The sequence below is a fragment of the Erinaceus europaeus genome, chromosome 11 (genome assembly GCF_950295315.1).
Source record: "Erinaceus europaeus chromosome 11, mEriEur2.1, whole genome shotgun sequence".
In the NCBI taxonomy this organism is placed as follows: Eukaryota; Metazoa; Chordata; class Mammalia; order Eulipotyphla; family Erinaceidae; genus Erinaceus; species Erinaceus europaeus.
This window is the reverse complement of record NC_080172.1, coordinates 47,322,015-47,340,247: the sequence shown is the minus strand read 5'-3', so window position 1 is coordinate 47,340,247 and position 18,233 is coordinate 47,322,015. Positions and strand designations below refer to the sequence as shown.

Here is an 18,233-nt window from a genome sequence, read left to right as displayed (position 1 = left end):
AAAGGTGGTTAGGCAGTGGTGCACACATATTACTACTATATGCAAAGATCCAGGTTCAAGAGGAGCACTTCACAAGTAGTGAAGCAGTTGTGCTGATGTGTGTCTCTCTCCTTCCCTTTTTTCTCTCTCTTTTTTAAAGATTTTATTTATTAATGAGAAAGCTAGGAGAGAGGAGAATCAGACATCACTCTGGTACTTGTGCTGCTGGGATTGAACTCAGGACCTTATGCTTGATTGTCCAATTCCTTATCCACTGTGCCACCTCCTAAACCACTTTTTTAAGAAATATATTTATTACTAGATAAGAGACAGAAATTGAGAGGGGAGAGGGAGATAGAGAGGGAAAAAGACAGGCACACCTGTAGCCCTGCTTCACCACTAATGAAGCTCTCTCCCTGCAGGTGGAGGCTAGGGGCTTGAACCTGGGTGCTTGCGCACTACAATGTGTGCACTTAACCAGGTGCACCACTGCCTGGCCTCTCTCTCTCTCTCTCTCTATCTCCCCTTGCCTCTCAATTTTTCTCTGTTCTATCAAGAATAATAGAAGGGAGGGGGTGAGCGGAAAAAATGAAAAAATAGATGTCAATTGCAAGTGGATTCATAGTACTTGACACCAAGAGCCCCAGCAGTAACCCTGGTGGCAATAAGATTTAAAAGAGAAAGAGAGACAGTTGCAGTAGTATTTTACTTCTTGTGAGGCTCCTTCCTTCACAGGTGGGGATTGGTGGTTCCTTGCCCACTATAATGACTTACGCATTCAACCAGGTGTCCCACCACTTGTCCCTTATTACTCTTTTGTCTCATATGAAGCTCATTTATCTTATTTTTTTTTTCATTTTTAATGATATTTGCTTATTTATTTTACTTTTCTTAATTTTCATTTTCCTTTTTTTCTTTTATTGGGAGGTGATTAATGGTTTACGGTCAACAGTAAAATACAGTTGCTTGTCTATGTATAACATTTCTCAGTTTTCTACATTAAACTATATTTATTTGTTTATGGGGGAGGTAGAACCAGAGCGTCAGTGTGGTACATGTAATGCCAGAGTTTGAACCCAGGACCTCATGCTTAAGAGTCCAGTTCTTGGGGGCAGGCGGTAGCACTGCAGGTTAAGCGTACATGGCGTGAAGCCCAAGGACTGGCATCCAAGGATCCCAGTTCGAGCCCCCAGCTCCCCACCTGCAGGGGGGTCACTTCACAGGTGGTGAAGCAGCTCTACAGGTGTCTTATCTTTCTTGCCCCTTCTGTCTTACCTTCCTCTTTTGATTTCTCTCTGTCCTGTCCAACAACAGCAATAACAACAATAACAATAATAGCAACAATGATAAACAACAAGAGCAACAAAAGGGTAAAAAATAGACTCCAGGAACAGTGGATTCCTAGTGTAGGCACCAAGCCCCAGCAATAACCCTGGAGGCAAAAAAAAAAAAAAAAAAAAAGTCCAGTTCATTATCCACTAGACCACTAGACTGCCTAAAACTATCTAGGTCTCATCTGTAATAAACGTTTTTAAAAATAACGGAAAAGGAGAGATTAGAGCATTACTCTGGCTGGTGCCAAACCTAGTGGCCTCGGCGTTGCAAAGCATGTGCTGTCCTTCCTAGTAGAGCCACCTTCCTTGCTGCATGATTGCTTTTATGTGTATCTCTCCTTTCATTATGTAAGCTCTTTTTAAAATCATTTATTTATTTATTGGATAGAGACAACCAGAAATTGGGAGGGGAAGGAGAGATAGAGAGGTAGAGAGATAGAGATACCTACAACACTGCTTCACCACTCGCAAAGCTTTCCCCTTGCAGGTGGAGACCAGGGCCTTGAACCTGGGTCCTTGCGCCACTGTTAACATGTGCGCTCTACCAGGTGCGCCACCACCGGCCCTTGTAAGCTCTTTATTAAGTACCCCCAAATACCAGCATTGTGCCAGACCCCAGGGACACAAAATTAAAATCCCACTTCTCCTTGAACTTTTTGTGTAAGGTGAAGATTTCAGACCTGAAAGAAGAGATTGTTTTGTAGGAAGGGACTCTGGAGGGGCTGGGTGGTGGCACACCTGGTTGAGCGCACACCTTACAGTGCGCAAGGACCCAGGTTCGAGCCCCTGGTCCCCACCTGCAGGGGGCAAGTTTCACGAGTGGTGAAGCGGTGCTGCAGGTGTCTCTCTGTCTCTCTCCCACACTATCTCCCCCTTTCCCTATCAATTTCTGGCTGTCTCTATACAATAAATAAATAAAATTAAAAAATTAAAAAAAAAAAAAAAGGAAGGGACTCTGAGTACTGGCCTGCCAGAGTTGACTATCTACATCTTCCTTCAGGGGAAAGGCATTGAGGAGCGGCAGCAGCTCATCAAGCAGCTGAGGGATGAGCTACGATTAGAAGAAGCCCGGCTGGTGCTGTTAAAGAAACTAAGACAGAGTCAGCTACAGAAAGAGAACGTGGTCCAGAAGGTACTGTGCCCTAGAAATAAGGGGGGTTGGGGAGGGGAGAGGAAAAGTGGTTTGAGAATGGGCTGCCCTAGGTGACTTGAGCTGGGTGGTATACTCTTTGTTTGTATATGTATTTTTTAGTTTCTGAGAGAAGTGATTTCTTTTTTCCTTAAACTAAAGTAAAAAAAAAAATCTTTATTTCAGTTAATCACACTGATCAGAAATTTTAGATGTCTTGAAGTGTGTCAGATTTCTACTTCTGATGATAAGCCTTATCCACAGACTCATTTTTCTCTCCCCTAGACTCCAGTTGTTCAGAATGCAGCATCTATTGTTCAGCCATCTCCTGCTCATGTGGGACAGCAGGGCCTCTCCAAGCTGCCCTCTCGGCCCGGAGCTCAGGGGGTTGAACCTCAGAATTTGAGAACATTACAGGTACATGGCCTCCTAATATGATCTTAGTGTTGGAGGGCCCTGTCACCCTATGTTTGGGGGCTTTTGTGAAGAACTCGGTCATCATACAGGTGTTATTTTTTCCCCCACACATAAGAGGACTAGTGCAGGCACCAAGCCCCAGCAATAACCCTAGAGGCAAAAAAAAAAAAAAAGTCCAGTTCATTATCCACTAGACCACTAGGCTGACTAAAACTATCTCGGTCTCATCTGTAATAAAAGTTTTAAAAAATTAACAGATTTTTTTTTTTTTTAAGAAGTCAGTACTGTGGCTTTTTTTTTTTACACACACACACACACACACACACACACACACACACACACACACACACACACACACACACACACACACACACACACACACACACAATCATTTTATGTGGTGCCAGGAAATGAACCTAGGCCCATAAACACGCAAGACATGTGCTATATTATAACTGAGCTACTCCCCTTGCCCCATAGCTTTGTTCATTCTTTCCCTTTTTTAACTTTCACTTTCTTTAACTTGATAGGACAGACAAACTGAGAAGTAAGCGGCGGGATAGAGAGCAAGAGACAGAGAGAGACCTTCATACTGCTTCATCGCTTATGAAGCTTTCCCCTTGCATGTGGGGGTCCTAGCACATGGTAACATGCACTTAACCACCTGGCCCCAGTTGTGTTGATTCTTTATACTATAATTTGGGTCTGCTTTAAAAGGATGAACAGAACATGATGGCAGAGGAGCACCAAGTGGGGATCATTTTGTTATATAGAAATGTTATACATGTACAAACCTTTGTATTTTATTATCAGCTGTAAACCATTTGTCCCCCAATAAAGAAAGAAATTTTTTTTTAAAAAAAAAAGGATGAATAATCTCTAAAGAAGGTTTACAACTTACTTATTTTTCACATATAGCTTAAGAACTTATATCAATAAGCCAGGGACTTCATAGCCCCTGATCAGGATTTGCATGATGGCTTGGATCATTAGAGAAAATTTGCAAGTCTGATTTTGTTTGTACTCAGCTATATATGGCAAGCAGTGTTTTCTAGCATTTTTGTGAAGCATTTTACCCTCTTTTTTTCCCTCAGGGTCACAGTGTCATTCGATCAGCGACCAATACCACCCTTCCACACATGTTGATGTCTCAGCGTGTTATTGCACCTAATCCAGCCCAGCTCCAGGGTCAGCGGGGACCACCTAAGCCTGGCCTTGTACGAACCACAACACCCAATATGAACCCCACCATCAACTACCAACCAGTAAGAAAGACCTAACACAGAGATCTTTATTTGTTTTGCTTGTTGAAAAGAATGTATATTTTTGGACTGGAGGAGATAGCATAATAGTTATACAAAGAGACTTTCATGCCTGAGACTCAGAGGTCCCAGATTCAATACCCTGTATCACCATAAGCCAGAGCTGAGCAATGCTTTGGACAAAAAAAGAAAAAGGAAGGGAGCTGGGCACTGCAGGTTAAGCACACAAGGCGTGAAGCGCAAAGACCGGCATAAGGATCCCAGTTCGAGCCCAGCTCATCACCTGCAGGAGGGTCACTTCACAAGTGGTGAAGCAAGTCTGCAGGTGTCTGTCTTTCTCTCCCCCTCTCTGTCTTCCCCTCCTCTCTCCATTTCTCTCTGTCCTGTCCAACAACGACAGCAACAACAAGGGCAGCAAAATGGAAAAATGGCCTCCAGGATCAGTGGATTCCTAGTGTAGGCTATGAGCCTCAGCAATAACCCAGGAGGCAAAAACAAAAAAAGAAAACTTCCCAAGTCTCTGTTTCTTCTGTTTTCTATGAACTAAGTAATCCATACGAGAATCAGATAGTGTTCTCAGTTACAAAGGGTCCTTTCTCCATCATGGTTTCTCATACTGTTCACAATCTATTTCAGCAATCAAGTTCATCTGTTCCTTGTCAGCGCACAACATCATCTGCCATATATATGAATCTTGCCTCCCATATTCAGCCAGGGACGGTGAACAGAGTATCCTCGCCACTTCCTAGTCCTAGCGCCATGACTGATGCTGCCAACTCACAGGCTGCAGCTAAACTGGCTCTTCGCAAACAGCTGGAAAAGACACTCTTGGAGATCCCACCCCCTAAACCTCCTGCTCCCTTGCTTCACTTCCTGCCTAGTGCAGCCAATAGTGAGTTCATCTACATGGTAGGCTTGGAAGAAGTTGTACAGAGTGTCATCGACAGCCAAGGTAAGGCTGTTTCTCCTCCTTGGTTTTTGTTTGTTTGTTTAAATTTGAGCAGGAGGTTGTTAAGCCTGATTGACCTGGGAAGAGCACAGGGGGGGTGTGTAATATTAAATTTGTCTCTCCTCACTGTTGTCAGAAGCTGTTTGGGAACAGCACTTCAGAAAAGCTTCTATGTGCTTGTATATCTTAGGCTTAATATTTTCATTGCATATATGTTTATTTTGTTTGTTGTTTGCAGTTTTATTCTTTTCTTTTTTTCAGTGTTTATTTTTATTTCTGAGAGAGATGCAGAGAGAGAGAGACTCAGAGAGAGAGAGACACCAGAGCACTGCTTAGCTCTGGCCTATGGTGGTGCCTGGGACTTTGGAACCTCAGGCACGAGACTCTCTTTGCATAAGCATTATGCTATCTACCCCCGTCCAGTTTTGTTCTTTTAAATAGTACCTAACACTGATGAATACATAATTTAATGATTAGGGCCCCTTTTTTGGAAGGCTGTAAACCAGCAGTGAAACAGACTATCAAATTGCAGTGTCAGTGGTATATAACAGAAATAATTAATATAATAACTAATAGAAGTTTTTAAACATGATTTTCTTTTTTTTTTATTTTTTATTATTTTTTTAAATATTTATTCCCTTTTGTTGCCCTTGTTGTAGTTATTATTGTTGTTGTCGTTGTTGGATAGGACCGAGAGAAATGGAGAGAGGAGGGGAAGACAGAGAGGAGGAGAGAAAGATAGACACCTGCAGACCTGCTTCACCACCTGTGAAGCAACTCCACTGCAGGTGGGGAGCCAGGGTTCGAACCGGGATCCTTATGCTGGTCCTTGTGCTTTGCGCCACCTGCGCTTAACCTGCTGCGCTACAGCCCGACTCCCTCTTTTTAAATTTTTAAATATTTATTTATTTTCTCTTTTGTTGCCCTTGTTTTTTATTGTTGTTGTAGTTATTGTTATTGATGTCATCATTGTTAGATAGGAAAGAGAAAAATGGAGAGACTAGGGGAAGACGGGGAGAGAAAGATAAGATACCTGCAGACCTGTTTCACCACCTGTAATGTGACTCACCTGCAGATGGGGAGCTGGGGGCTTGATCCGAGATCCTTACACCAGTCCTTAGCTGGTCCTTGAAATTCATACCACGTGCGCTTAACCCACTACACTACTGCCCGACTCCCTAAACCTGATTTTCTGACACATGAAGTTAGAGGAAATACCTGATGGTAGAGCAAAGCAATAAATAGATCACTATCAGACATTGAAAACTAAAAAAATTATAATTGCATATGACAGGAATATTCAGTGTCAGGTAAAGAGACACTTAGCCAAAGTACAGACTTTAGGTGGTGTTCATTGACTCGACATATTTTTTTCCCATTGTAATATAGTAGGACATCAGAAAACTTGGATTCTTGACCCAGCTTTGTTATTTAGGAGATACTTGGTTAGTTGGTGGTAGTTTTTTTGTTTGTTTGTTTTGTTTTGGTTTGGTTTGGTTTTGGTTTTCTGTTTTGTCCCTAAGGCATGTCCCTCCAGGATGACTTTTTTTTTTTGCCTCCAGGGTTATTGCTGGGGCTCAGTGCCTGCACCATGAATCTGCTGTTCCTGGAGGCCATTTTTTCCCCCTTTTGTTGCCCTTGTTGTAGCTTTGTTGTGGTCATTATTGTTATTGTCGATGTCATTCATTGTTGGATAGGACATAATATTTATTTATTCCCTTTTGTTGCCCTTGTTTTTTTTTGTTGTAGTTAATATTGTTGTCATCGTTGTTGGATAGGACAGAGAGAAATGGAGAGAGGAGGGGGAGAGAAAGACACCTACAGACCTGCTTCACTGCCTGTGAAGCGACTCCCCTGCAGGTGGGGAGCCGGGGTCTTGAATCAGGATTCTTCCGCTGGTCCTTGTGCTTTGTGCCCACTGCGTTACCGCCTGACTCCCTGGAAGTAGTTTCTTAAACTTAGAAGCTTAGGGATGGTATTATCTGAATTTTCATTTATTTTTATTTTATTATTTGATAGAGACAGAGAAATTGAGAGGGGAAGAGGAGAAAGAAAGAGACCCCTGCAGGTAGGGACCAGGGACTTGAACCTGGGTCCTTGCACACTATGCTGTATTGTGTGCACTTAACCAGGTGCATTACCACCTGGCCCCTTATCCAAATTTCTTAAAGCGATTATGTTAAAACCAAATGGAATAAGTGCACCATAAGCTATAGTATGTTCTCTCTGTAGAGTCTCTCTTGAGTCGTAAGAATAAACTGGAAACAAAAATTCACTTGTGGGGGTCGGGTGGTAGCACAGCGGGTTAAGCACAGGTGGCGCAAAGCGCAAGGACCAGCATAAAGATCCCGGTTCCAGCCCCGGGCTCCCCGCTTGCAGGGGAGTTGCTTCACAGTCGGTGAAGCAGGTCTGCAGGTGTCTATCTTTCTCTCCCTCTCTCTGTCTTCCCCACCTCTCTCCATTTCTCTCTGTCCTATCCAACAACAAACAACATCAACAATAACAATAATAACCATAACAAGGCAACAAAAGGGGGGAAAAATGGCCTCCAGGAGCAGTGGGTTCTTGGTGTAGGCACTGAGCCCCAGCAATAACCCTGGAGGCAAAAAAAAAAAAATTCACTTGTTGAAGGAATCACAGGTAATAAGTAATAATATAAGACCACTGATTTTTCTTTTTATTGACATCTAGGGAAAAGCTGTGCCTCACTTCTTCGGGTCGAACCCTTTGTTTGTGCTCAGTGCCGCACAGATTTCACCCCTCACTGGAAACAAGAGAAGAATGGTAAGATTCTATGTGAGCAGTGTATGACCTCTAACCAGAAGAAGGCTCTGAAGGCTGAACATACCAACCGACTGAAAAACGCTTTTGTTAAAGCCCTACAGCAAGAACAGGTAAGGATTCTGACTCCTTGTCAGCCATCTACCCAGATTTGTTTTTCCAAAAAGTAGTTCCTTCTAGTTTAAGGAGCTATCTGTGTGTCACCACAGTCCTGGTGGTCTAGGTATCCAGAGCCTATAATCTGGAGGCCTAGGTTTGTTTGTTCACCAGAACACTGTCTGCCCTGCCCTCTTTCTTTTCTTTTTTCTTTTTCTCTTTCTTCTCCTTCTACTTGTCTTCTTTTCTCTTTTTCCCTCCTTACCATTCTGTCCCATTTCCATCTGAAATTTTCTGATTGGGTAAGAGCACCATGACAAAATGTCTTATGGTAAAGTGACAACAACTTTTGAGAATTTTGGTTTTTCCTAATTGTCCTAAAGAAATTTCTCAGGTACTGGTACTAGGCAGTTGAGCACACACATTACCCTGTGCAAGGATTTGGGTCCAAACCCTTAGTCCCCACCTGAAGGGGTGGGGCGGTGTGGCTTCACAAGCTCTTTCTCTGTTACCCCCTTCAGTTTCAATTTCCCCCTATATTTTATCAAATGAAAAGAAAATATTCAGGTATATAGCAATATTAGTATTTGTGCTAAAAATCTCTCGGAGAGATGGATTTGACAAAGATAAGAGCAGCCTATAAAATATCCCAGCATGCTTGGGGATGCTAGAGTATGTGAACAACTTCTTTAGTACTGACAAAATGAGAGTATCTTGGAGAAAGGAAAAGTCTGTTACAAGCTTGGATCCTTTTTCTCTATCCCATTTCCCACCCACCATCCAGTAGACCTGATCCCTTTGGGTAAAATCATGCCCTCTAGAAAATGGATAGACAGCAGTCAAAAAATAAAACCAAAGCAACTCATCAACTTTAGTTAGCTCCTTACACTCTCCCAGATCTCTACAGCCAGGATCTGAGAACCAGCTTTCCCAGAGAGAAAGGGACCTCTTAGTGAAGTAAGATTTCTGTTCTTAGTGCACCGATCCCACCAAGCTTTTTTTCCCCCTTAATTATTGTTATCTATTGGATAGTGACAGCTAGAAAGCAAGGAAGTAGGGAGAGAAACAGAGGGACACCAGTAGCACTGCTTCACCACTCACAAAGCTTTCCCCCTGCAGATGGGCACTGGGGGCTTGAACCCGGGTCCTTGTATATTGGAACGTGTGCTCCACCAGGTGTGCCACCACCCAGCCCCCCCTTCCCCAGCTCTTGCCTTTCCCATATCCTCCAACAAGCTGTCATCATTAAAGATAAGAAGAGCTAGGTTTTCTGGTTAGGAAATTGGGTGCTGTCCTGCCCAACCTGACCTGATGGCTCCCAACAGGAGATTGAACAGCGATTACAGCAGCAGGCGGCACTCTCCCCCACTACAGCTCCAGCTGTGTCCAGTGTCAGTAAACAAGAGACTATAATGAGACATCATACGCTTCGGCAGGTGAGGATTTCTCTTGGGGATTTGTTGGCCATTTAGCCCAACTCATCCTTTCTCTGTGGAAAATCATACTGTTCTTCCATCCTCCCATATCCTTACCTGCCCCCCCAACCTTCTGTCATAACAAAGTTGTAATAACTGTCTGTCTTTTCATCGTTGCAGGCTCCACAGCCCCAAAGCAGCCTCCAGCGTGGCATACCCACATCTGCCCGTTCAATGCTTTCCAACTTTGCACAGGCACCCCAGTTGTCTGTGCCAGGTGGCCTCCTTGGTATGCCAGGTGAGAAGAGTCAATCTGAGAACTCCTCTAGATTATCTAGTTGTCATCAGTTCTTTAGCAACCCCTCTGTGTGAATCCTTCTTCTTTTGTTTTTTCTTTAGGCCCTACTCCCTTTCATTCTTTTGTTAACTCAGCAGCTGTTTGTTAACTTCATTTATATTCCATACCAGGCACAGTGCCCTAGGGTTTTAGTGGTGGAGATAAAATGCTCCCTACTTTACAAATATAATGCGTGATGTGCCTTTGGTGAACCTGTCATTATTGATCTCTTTCTACCAGGGTAGCAGGTTAACTATTTTATTTTTATTTTTTCTTATATATCTTATTTATTTATTTATTATTGGATAGAGGCAGAGAAGTTGAGAGGCATGGGGGAGATAGAAAGGGAGAGAGAAACACTTGTATCCCTGCTTTACTACTCGTGAAGCTTTCCCCCTGCAAGTGGGAACCAGGGGCTTGAACCTAAGTCCTTGCACACTGTTATGTGTGTGCTTCACCAGGTATGCCACCGACTGACTGGCCCTTGGTTAAGTATTTGTGAATCCTATTCAGATGATGTGAGTATGTGTCTCTATAATCCCCAAATTAAATGTGATCCATTGATTTCTTCTTTGTCTTGACTACTTATTTCCTTGTCTCCACTGATATCTCTCTCTCTCTCTCTCTCTCTCTCTCTCTCATACTATCAGAATTGTTCGTTATTCCATAGTAGCGTTAACAAGTTTCAGGAAGTCTTTTTTTTTTAATTTTTTTATTAATTTATTATTGGGTAGAGACAGAAATTGAGAGGGAGAGAGACAGAGAAACATCTGCAGCCTTGCTTCACAACACTCATGAAGCCTTACCCCTGCAGATGGGGACCAGGAGCTTGAACCTGGGTCCTTATGCACTGCAGTATGTGTGCTTAACCGGGTGCATCACCACCTGGCCCCGGAAGTCTTCTTTTTCTAAAGCTTGGGAGCAGAAAGCTACTGAAATAAAGTTAAATCTGGAAAGATACCAGAAGCTTCTGATGTCTTCTTCCCATCTTTAATTCTGCAGCTCCAGGGTAGTGCAGAAGATGGTATCATTTCCTTTTTTTAATACTTGCCCCTACTTTTTGTTTCCTGGATCTAGGTGTCAACATTGCGTACTTGAACACTGGCATTGGAGGACACAAAGCCCCCAGTTTGGCAGACCGACAGCGGGAATACCTTTTAGACATGATCCCTCCCCGGTCTATATCGCAGTCCATCAGTGGACAGAAATAACACCAGTTCCACTCGTCCTACCCCAACCTTGAATCCTTTGATTCCCCTTCCTCTCCCGCTGCCCCCAACTTCCGTCGCATGCAGTGCCTGTACTGGTGCCTACCATACACGGAAAACAAAACAGAACAACAGAAGACAAAAAATAGAAATCAACAAGAAAACACACGCCCTGCCCCACCCTTTTATTCATACTGCTGCGATCTGTTCTTCTGCCGATCTGTCTTCTCTCTTCAGCTTCCTTTAACAGTGAGGTGGATCTTTGCCTCTGGCAGAGGTCAGAATGAGTTCCTGGGGAGAAACCCAAGCCCTCTGACGTATGTTTATTAAGTTTGTCTTTATGCTATAATTATTATACTTTTTAATGATGTTGTGTGTCCTCCCTTTGTTCGGTGGATGGTTAGACCTTTTTATCGCTCCCCACCCCCACCCCCATATTTTTCTTTTTTTTTTTTAACACATTTTTGTTTTTTAAATGATAGGAGCATTGCAGTAGGATCCCCAGCTGCAAAGCAGGGATATGCCTGGGAGTATTAAGGGCAGAAGATTTTAATGCACTTAACCCAGGGGGTGGGGATAGGTAGTGAGTACCACATAGGAGGAATAGCACACCAACTGTGGGTCTTTCTGGCTGGACAGTTTGGGAGACAGTGTTTAGTATTATCGTTTAGGCTTGGAGAATGAGGGGGAGGAGCCTGGAGGGAGAAGCTTTAAAACTTAGCTGATCTGGAATTGTTTCATAGAGGAGAGGACACAGGCATGGTGATGAGCATAGTGCCGAGCCAGGAAGGACGGAGGACTGAAGCCAGGCCTGGCCTTCTGGATGTGAGGGGTAAGATTGGTCTCCTGACCCCACTGGAGACTCAGAAATCTGTTGCAGGCCAGCTAGTCCCAAATTATCTCATCATATTTCTTTGTAAAATTATCCCCTACCCCTACCTTGTTAACTTGTTTCACCTTGTTCTATCCCCTGTAACCAAGCCCCATTTGTAATATAGAGAAGTGGCTTTCCCCAGCCTGCATTTTGCTCAGTATCCTTGAAATTGGAATGGGCACGAGTGGATAAAGCAACCACAGGAGGAATAAGATTTAGAGAAAAAGAGAAGGGATCTTTTTGCCAACAGTTAAGACTCTCACACTTGTCTCTCCCATCCCCCTTTGAGGGTAAGGACAGCTGGTAGGGCTGGAGCCCTCCTGACGCTGCTATACTAACTGCAGAGCCAGCTGTTGTAAGCCAGACAACTCATGTCATAACCAGCTTTGGACCTCTGCTGTAAAGGTAGTTATCTCCTCCCCTGCCCACCCCCAGAATTCTATTGATTTTGCTTGTTTTTATTATTATTATTTTCTTAAGTGCTACTAACGTAGAGAATGAATTGAATTGTGCAATGTTGCTGTTCTGGGAGCTGGGGAGATTAGCATCCTCTCACCCACACTGTGAGGAAAGGCACAGAGGCCAGGCTGACTTTTCAGGACAGGAAGCCCTGCAGCTGAGGGCTTTTGCCCTCCTTACAGCCAGCACCACTTGTCTCTCAAGCTTTCCAAGCTGCCACCCAGTGTGAGGAGGACTTTAACATTTTGCCTTTGAAAGCCACCTGGGGATGGCTCCCCACTTTTATTTTTTAAATGAAATAATTTTTTTAAAGAAGGCACTTTTAAAAATTAATAAACACACAAACTGCACATCTCCCCCATAATGTTTGGGGATAAATGGGAGAAGGAGCTGGAATCAGGCTCAGTTCATCCCACTCTGGCCTCTACTCCCCACACCCCAGAACCAACCACTGCGGGTGGTTATTATACTGGCCCTACGGGCCTTCCTGGATCTTCTTCTTTCTTCCTTTCCCCCAAACTCATTGAGCACTTAATAAAGGAGCAGAGATGCAGCCTGTTGTCTAGGCTTCCCCAGTGGTGAAATGATCTGGAAGCTGGACACTAGTGACAGGTAGTGATGGGGTTGTTTTGAGTATTTTTCTGGGGAATGTGGTACCCCTGACTATAAATGGTGAGGGAGGGAGGGGGTTAATAGAACTGGGTCTGGGATTATTTTAAAATTATACATATATATATATATATAAAGATATATTCTTACATCTTTTTTTCCCTTTGCCCTTGTGCTTTGAAAGCACTGGATAAATCATTTGGTTTTGCTTTTATTGTTTCCATGAATTTGGAAGCAGTTGTTTTGTTTTTGTCTTCTTTAATATTTTCCCTGCAAGTCATCTTGCCTTGTGGCATGTCTGTCTAGCCTCTCCCTCCCCTCATGATGAAGTGCCATTTCTGTCACCCTGTCTCCCAGCTCAGAGGTATGAGGTGCCCAAGTTTGTCAGTTGAGATTAAAAGTAAAGAACAGAGAATGTGCAATACCGTCTGGCTGGGGTCATCCCTGCCCTGAGCTGAGTTCTTTCTCTGGGAGCCAGGCCACCTTTGAATGGGGTTTAAGAAGTAAAATGTTTAGAGAAGGGGATGCTGGGGAGGGAAGCCTAGGGTTGAGTGCCTGCTGGGTACTGGGCGTTGGGAAGAGGGCAGAATCGTCCCTGTTGTAGTCCCCTCGGGGTCAGTTACTAGAAGCTGCTTGTTGACTGTATGCTCCATGACCCTTTGCTCAATCGCTGAGGTTTGGTTTCTTATCCTCTCTCCTCCCCATATCCCTTCCCAGGGAGGAGTGATGGAGTAAGGTTTCCCTAATCATGGTAAAGTATTAGTCTACTCCCTCCTTCCCTTCCTCCTTCCTTCTCCTTGTCTTCCTCATCTCTCCACTTTCTCATCACAGATTGCCTTGTGTCCATCCAAGTCTGTTGTTGCTGTTCATCCCCAGACACTAAGCCTTGTGCCCTAAAGTTGGGAGGGAAGCTCTACTGTTCAGTTACCCTTGACCCTGGAGCTCTGAAGCTGAGTAAGGATCCCACCAGTTCTGCCTGGCTCCCCCCTTACCCCACCCCCAAGGTTCTGACAGCAGCCCTGATGAATGGTGGCTCATTCTGGAGAAGCCTGAGATGGACAGATTAACCAGAAGGCTTTGGCAAAGCTGGGGGTCCTTATTTGACTGTTCTAGTTTTTTGTTGTTTGACCACAGCATCTGGACTTTTCCCCATCCCTGAAATGAGTACCCCCCCCCCCCATTTTTGGATATATGTATGGCAGACATTTCTTTTTAAAGACAGATAAATGTTTTCCTGCTTTGGTTACCTTTCCTTCCCCCTTTAAAAGAGATTAGCTGTAGAACTGCTTTGTAAAGATGCTTCTTGATATTTTACTTTTGTTCCTTTTCCCCAGCCCACTCCCTTTTCTCTCCACTCCTCCAGAAGACATAACCCTTTTCTCCACAACCCCCACCCCTCCCCAGTCCTAGGCTTCCTTCCCCACCAACAGAACTTTCATTAGCTTATGATATTTGCTGCCGAGATGTTGTAACAAGGACTCATTCATGTATATAAGCTATTTCTTGATCCATTTAAAAGGAATTGTACATTGTGTAGAAAAAAAAATGAAAAAGAGAAAAAAAAAAAAAAAAAGCCCTAGCCATGGATATTGTGAAACTGTGTTATGTCATTTTGTAATGTGCCCGTATGTGTATGATCCGTGCAAAAGGGTTTCTGGGGAAGGGGCGGGGGTAGGGAGGCAGGGCTGTGGAGGGAAGGTAGGAGAGTGGGCCGGGCCCAGCACACTGAGACTGGCAGCTACTCCAATCCCATCCCTCCTTAGAGATGCCACCTCCCCCACCACCCACCCCTGATTTGTGCCTTGCCTCCCCACCCTGGAGTAGTCCCTCCGGGTCACCAGCACTGCCTTGGCAGAGCCCACTTCCTCCCCTAACCTGCCCACCCTCCCTACCCCCCAGCATTAGGCGGATTCTGTGGGGATGTGCTGGGGAATGGGACAGTTCCTGGGGACATTGAAACCAAGTATTATTATGAATTGTAATTGTATTTGCACTGTTTCCCCCCCTCTGATTGCATCAGCATATATACAATATACCTATATAACAAAATTCAGTGTCAAGCTTTCTTATGCAATGGATTTACCCCCACCGTACCCCCCGAAAAAGAACCTGATTTTGTGGGTCTTTGGGGGTGGGTCATCAGGGGGTGATAGAAAGTTAGGGTTGTACCAAGTCATCCTGAGACAGGCTTGGCTAGGGCCAGCGCACCCATGTGCTGGGGAGAGGAAAGAGCCCCATGGGGAGGGCCGCCTGTTGGCCTGGGTCTGCTTCCAGGCTCCCCTGCTGACATGCTGTGTGATCTTTGGTAGAGTTAGTTTGGTGAGTATCTCAGTTTTTTTATGGAGTGGGGAGGGCTCATCTAACTTTAAACTATCATATATATATATATGTATATGTATATTACCCTCCCCCACCTAGGGAACAGCTCGAGGTAAGAGGAGATTACTGGGCAGAAACCAAAGTGGCTGTTGTTTATATCTGTAACTATACCATGAGGGAATTAGCTGCCAAGTTTAGGAAAGGCAGTGATATCTAGGACATCAGGAGACCTGTGACACTGCTGCCCTGTGGCTGTGGTCATCATAAACCCCAGTGCACCCCTCCAGAGCCCCCAGCTTGTAGCCTAGTTATTTAGACACTTGAACTCCAGGACATGGAACTCCCCCTCATTTTCTTGGTGACAGAATAGAGCTCAGATCTGATCTCCATCTTGGCTCTTCCCTCAGCTCTCCTCTGAACCCCCTAATGGCAGCTGTCTCTTCAGTCTGTCCTCTTCAGGGGCCCCATTTCCCCACAGCCTGGGCTTGAGTACTCCCACACTCTGGTTCTTGGCTGGGAAAGCCTGGAGCAGAGACAGGGTGGTGAGGAAGGCCCCGGCAAGGGTGGAAAGCTGGGGGGGGGGGTGTGCAGGGTGGTGGGATAGGGAATGGCCTCTGAATGGGGTGGGGGGGAGGGGAGCAAGACCCTTTTGCACAACTCTCTTTAAGTTTCCTTTTTTTTTTTTTTTTAACTCATTCTAATTTTTTGCATTGTGTTTGGGAAATAAAATGAAAAAAAAAAAGTAAGACCAATAGAAACTGGTTTTCAAAAAGGCAAATACACTCCCATCTGTTTCAGATGCTGTTGGGCATTCCAGCAGTGATGGATTCAAATAATAAGCTAATTTTTGGAGAAAGGATTAAAAGAAAAAAAAACTTTGTAATATTTATCACTTGCAAGCTATGTTTAATAAAGAAAGGAATGGTTTCTAAATTCCCCTGTGGCTTGTGCTTCAGTCGTGGTAAGGGTTGGGGGAAAGGGTTTTAGACTGAGAGATGAATGATCCTTTGTGTTTCTTACAACCACGGGGCATCTTCAGTTGTGGTGATTGAAAGCCCTTTGGTGTTTGCCTTTGAGTGCCTGACAGGCTATAGGGAAGTGTCAAGAAGGAGGTATACCATTCACCTCAGAAGCTGGGTCCCACAAGTCCCCTGGCCCTGGCCCTTCCCATCCCATTGTGGTAACTGAATCCTGCTGATGTAACCTGCTGGTTTCTCCCTGTGGGGACCCGCTCACATTGGTCTGTCTTCATAATCCCCTGAAAGGCCTGCAAACTGTTTAGCCACCACAAATCTTCCTTTCACCTCTGAACAATGAGCCACATCCTAGTTTATTTTTTTCCATTTTGGGTTTGTTTCCAACAAAGCACCCTGAGATGAGGGTATCATTTCCTTAAGAAGTTAAAATTGGGGGGGCTGTCATTCACCCTGGGGTCCCTCTCCACATCTTTCAGTTGAAGCCAGTCTGTGGAGGGCAGGGCTCAGCCTACCTCATTGTCTCATGGATGCTAGCAAGGGCACAGAAGACCACCTTTGGGGTCCCCTAACCTAAGCGCTGGGTTTTCCTTCTCATAAGATGCTACTGTCAGAAGAGCTACTGTGGCTTTGGCTGTTGGCTGAGGTATAGAGCTAAAGGACCCAAGGTTCAGACACCACTGGTGCAGGGAGGAGTGTGAAGGAGGTACTCTGTGGACACTTAGAATGGAAGGAAATATGAGTGAAGGACCCCACAAGCTCCTGCTCATTCTATTAGGGACTCTGGCACCAAAACCCAAACTTGCATGTCACCTTTCAAACATAGAAATCAGATGGGGGGTTGGGGGATGCTCCCTGAATAGGAGTGAGTGCACTGGCTCTGGAGAAGGGGAGATAGGTATTTAGCTGCTCAGAGAAGCAGCTCGGTGACCTCCAGTATTTCGGAATTTGATGGAGAGCCAATTTGGAGGATCCTAGGCTGAGGGCTCCAAGGTCACCCAAGGGGGAAGGAAGTGGTCAGGCCTGGGCCCCTGGGCCTCAAACACACCCCACCCACCACCTCTGGTTCTCAGTGAACCTAGGTGCTGAGCTCAGCCTTTTCTCCTGCTGTGCCTGAGGCCCAGCCCTGCAACTCTATGTGCTCTACGGGACAGAGACTGGGGCCCTTTTTGCTCAGGGGCCTGGCTTTCACCCACTTAACACCTCTGCTCTGCCTTGTTCTTTTTTATTATTTTTTTTTATTATTATCTTTATTTATTTATTGAATAGAAACAGCCAGAAATAGAGAGGGAAGGGGGATAGAGAGGAAGAGAGACAAAGAAACACCTGAGCACAGCTTCACCGCTTGTGAAGTTTTCCCCTTCTGGTAAGGACTGGGGACTCAAACCTGGGTCCTTGCTCATTGTAACGTGCACTCAGCCAGGTGCGCCACCACCTGGCCCCATCTGCCTTGTTCTGCCCCTGGTTCCTGATGTCCTCCAGGCCTCTCTTACTCCTACTAGTTTTTTGTTTTGTTGTGTTGTGTTGCTCGGCTCTGGCTGATAGTTGTTGGGGATTGAACCTGGAGCCATAGAGCCTCGGGCAGGAAAGTGATTTACAGAACCATTATACTGACTTCTCCAGCCCAGACTGCAGTCCTGAGAGCTGACTAACTCATCCTGTCTGCCTGTCTCTGCTGAGCAGATGGGGACAGGCCTGCTGTTTGGCCTTCCCAGCAATTCCCAGGAGGCAGAGAGGGTGGCCAGGCCCACTGGGATGCCCACCACAGCCGTGGGCAGTGAGCTGCTCCCATTCAGGAGGACAAGGCACCTGGCCTTGGGCTCTAGGGACAAAGTACCACCTGCCTCCTCCTCCTCCAAGAGAGACTGACCCCAGGGACCGTCCTCTGGTGGACCCCACTCACCAGGGGAGCCAGGGCCCCATCCCATGACAAAGTGGGACACTGCTGGCCCTGCAGGTTAGTGAAAGGGATGAACTTTCTGGACCAGGAGGCTCAGTGCTGGGCATGAGACCACTAAGGGGCTGGGGCTGGGGGTGGGGGGGACACCCGGGTTTGTATTAAGGAAGGGTTTGAAGACCTCCAACTGGGAC

General features: G+C 45.3%; 1 protein-coding gene across 3 annotated transcripts in view; it reads left to right on the top strand.

Moving 5' to 3' along the window:
• GATAD2B (GATA zinc finger domain containing 2B) overlaps positions 1-16,101 on the top strand; it is a 105,666-nt gene extending 89,565 nt beyond the window's left edge. For 2 of the 3 annotated variants that reach the window (XM_060201514.1, XM_060201513.1), the window contains 8 exons: positions 2,314-2,445; positions 2,728-2,859; positions 3,954-4,124; positions 4,758-5,073; positions 7,762-7,964; positions 9,273-9,383; positions 9,543-9,660; positions 10,777-16,101. In XM_060201514.1, the coding sequence (XP_060057497.1) occupies positions 2,314-2,445; positions 2,728-2,859; positions 3,954-4,124; positions 4,758-5,073; positions 7,762-7,964; positions 9,273-9,383; positions 9,543-9,660; positions 10,777-10,910 (1,317 nt within the window). In that variant the 3' untranslated portion in view covers positions 10,911-16,101. The remainder of the gene's footprint in view (positions 1-2,313; positions 2,446-2,727; positions 2,860-3,953; positions 4,125-4,757; positions 5,074-7,761; positions 7,965-9,272; positions 9,384-9,542; positions 9,661-10,776) is intronic. The other variant, XM_060201515.1, reaches the window with a different exon arrangement.
• The last annotated feature ends 2,132 nt before the right edge of the window (positions 16,102-18,233 follow it).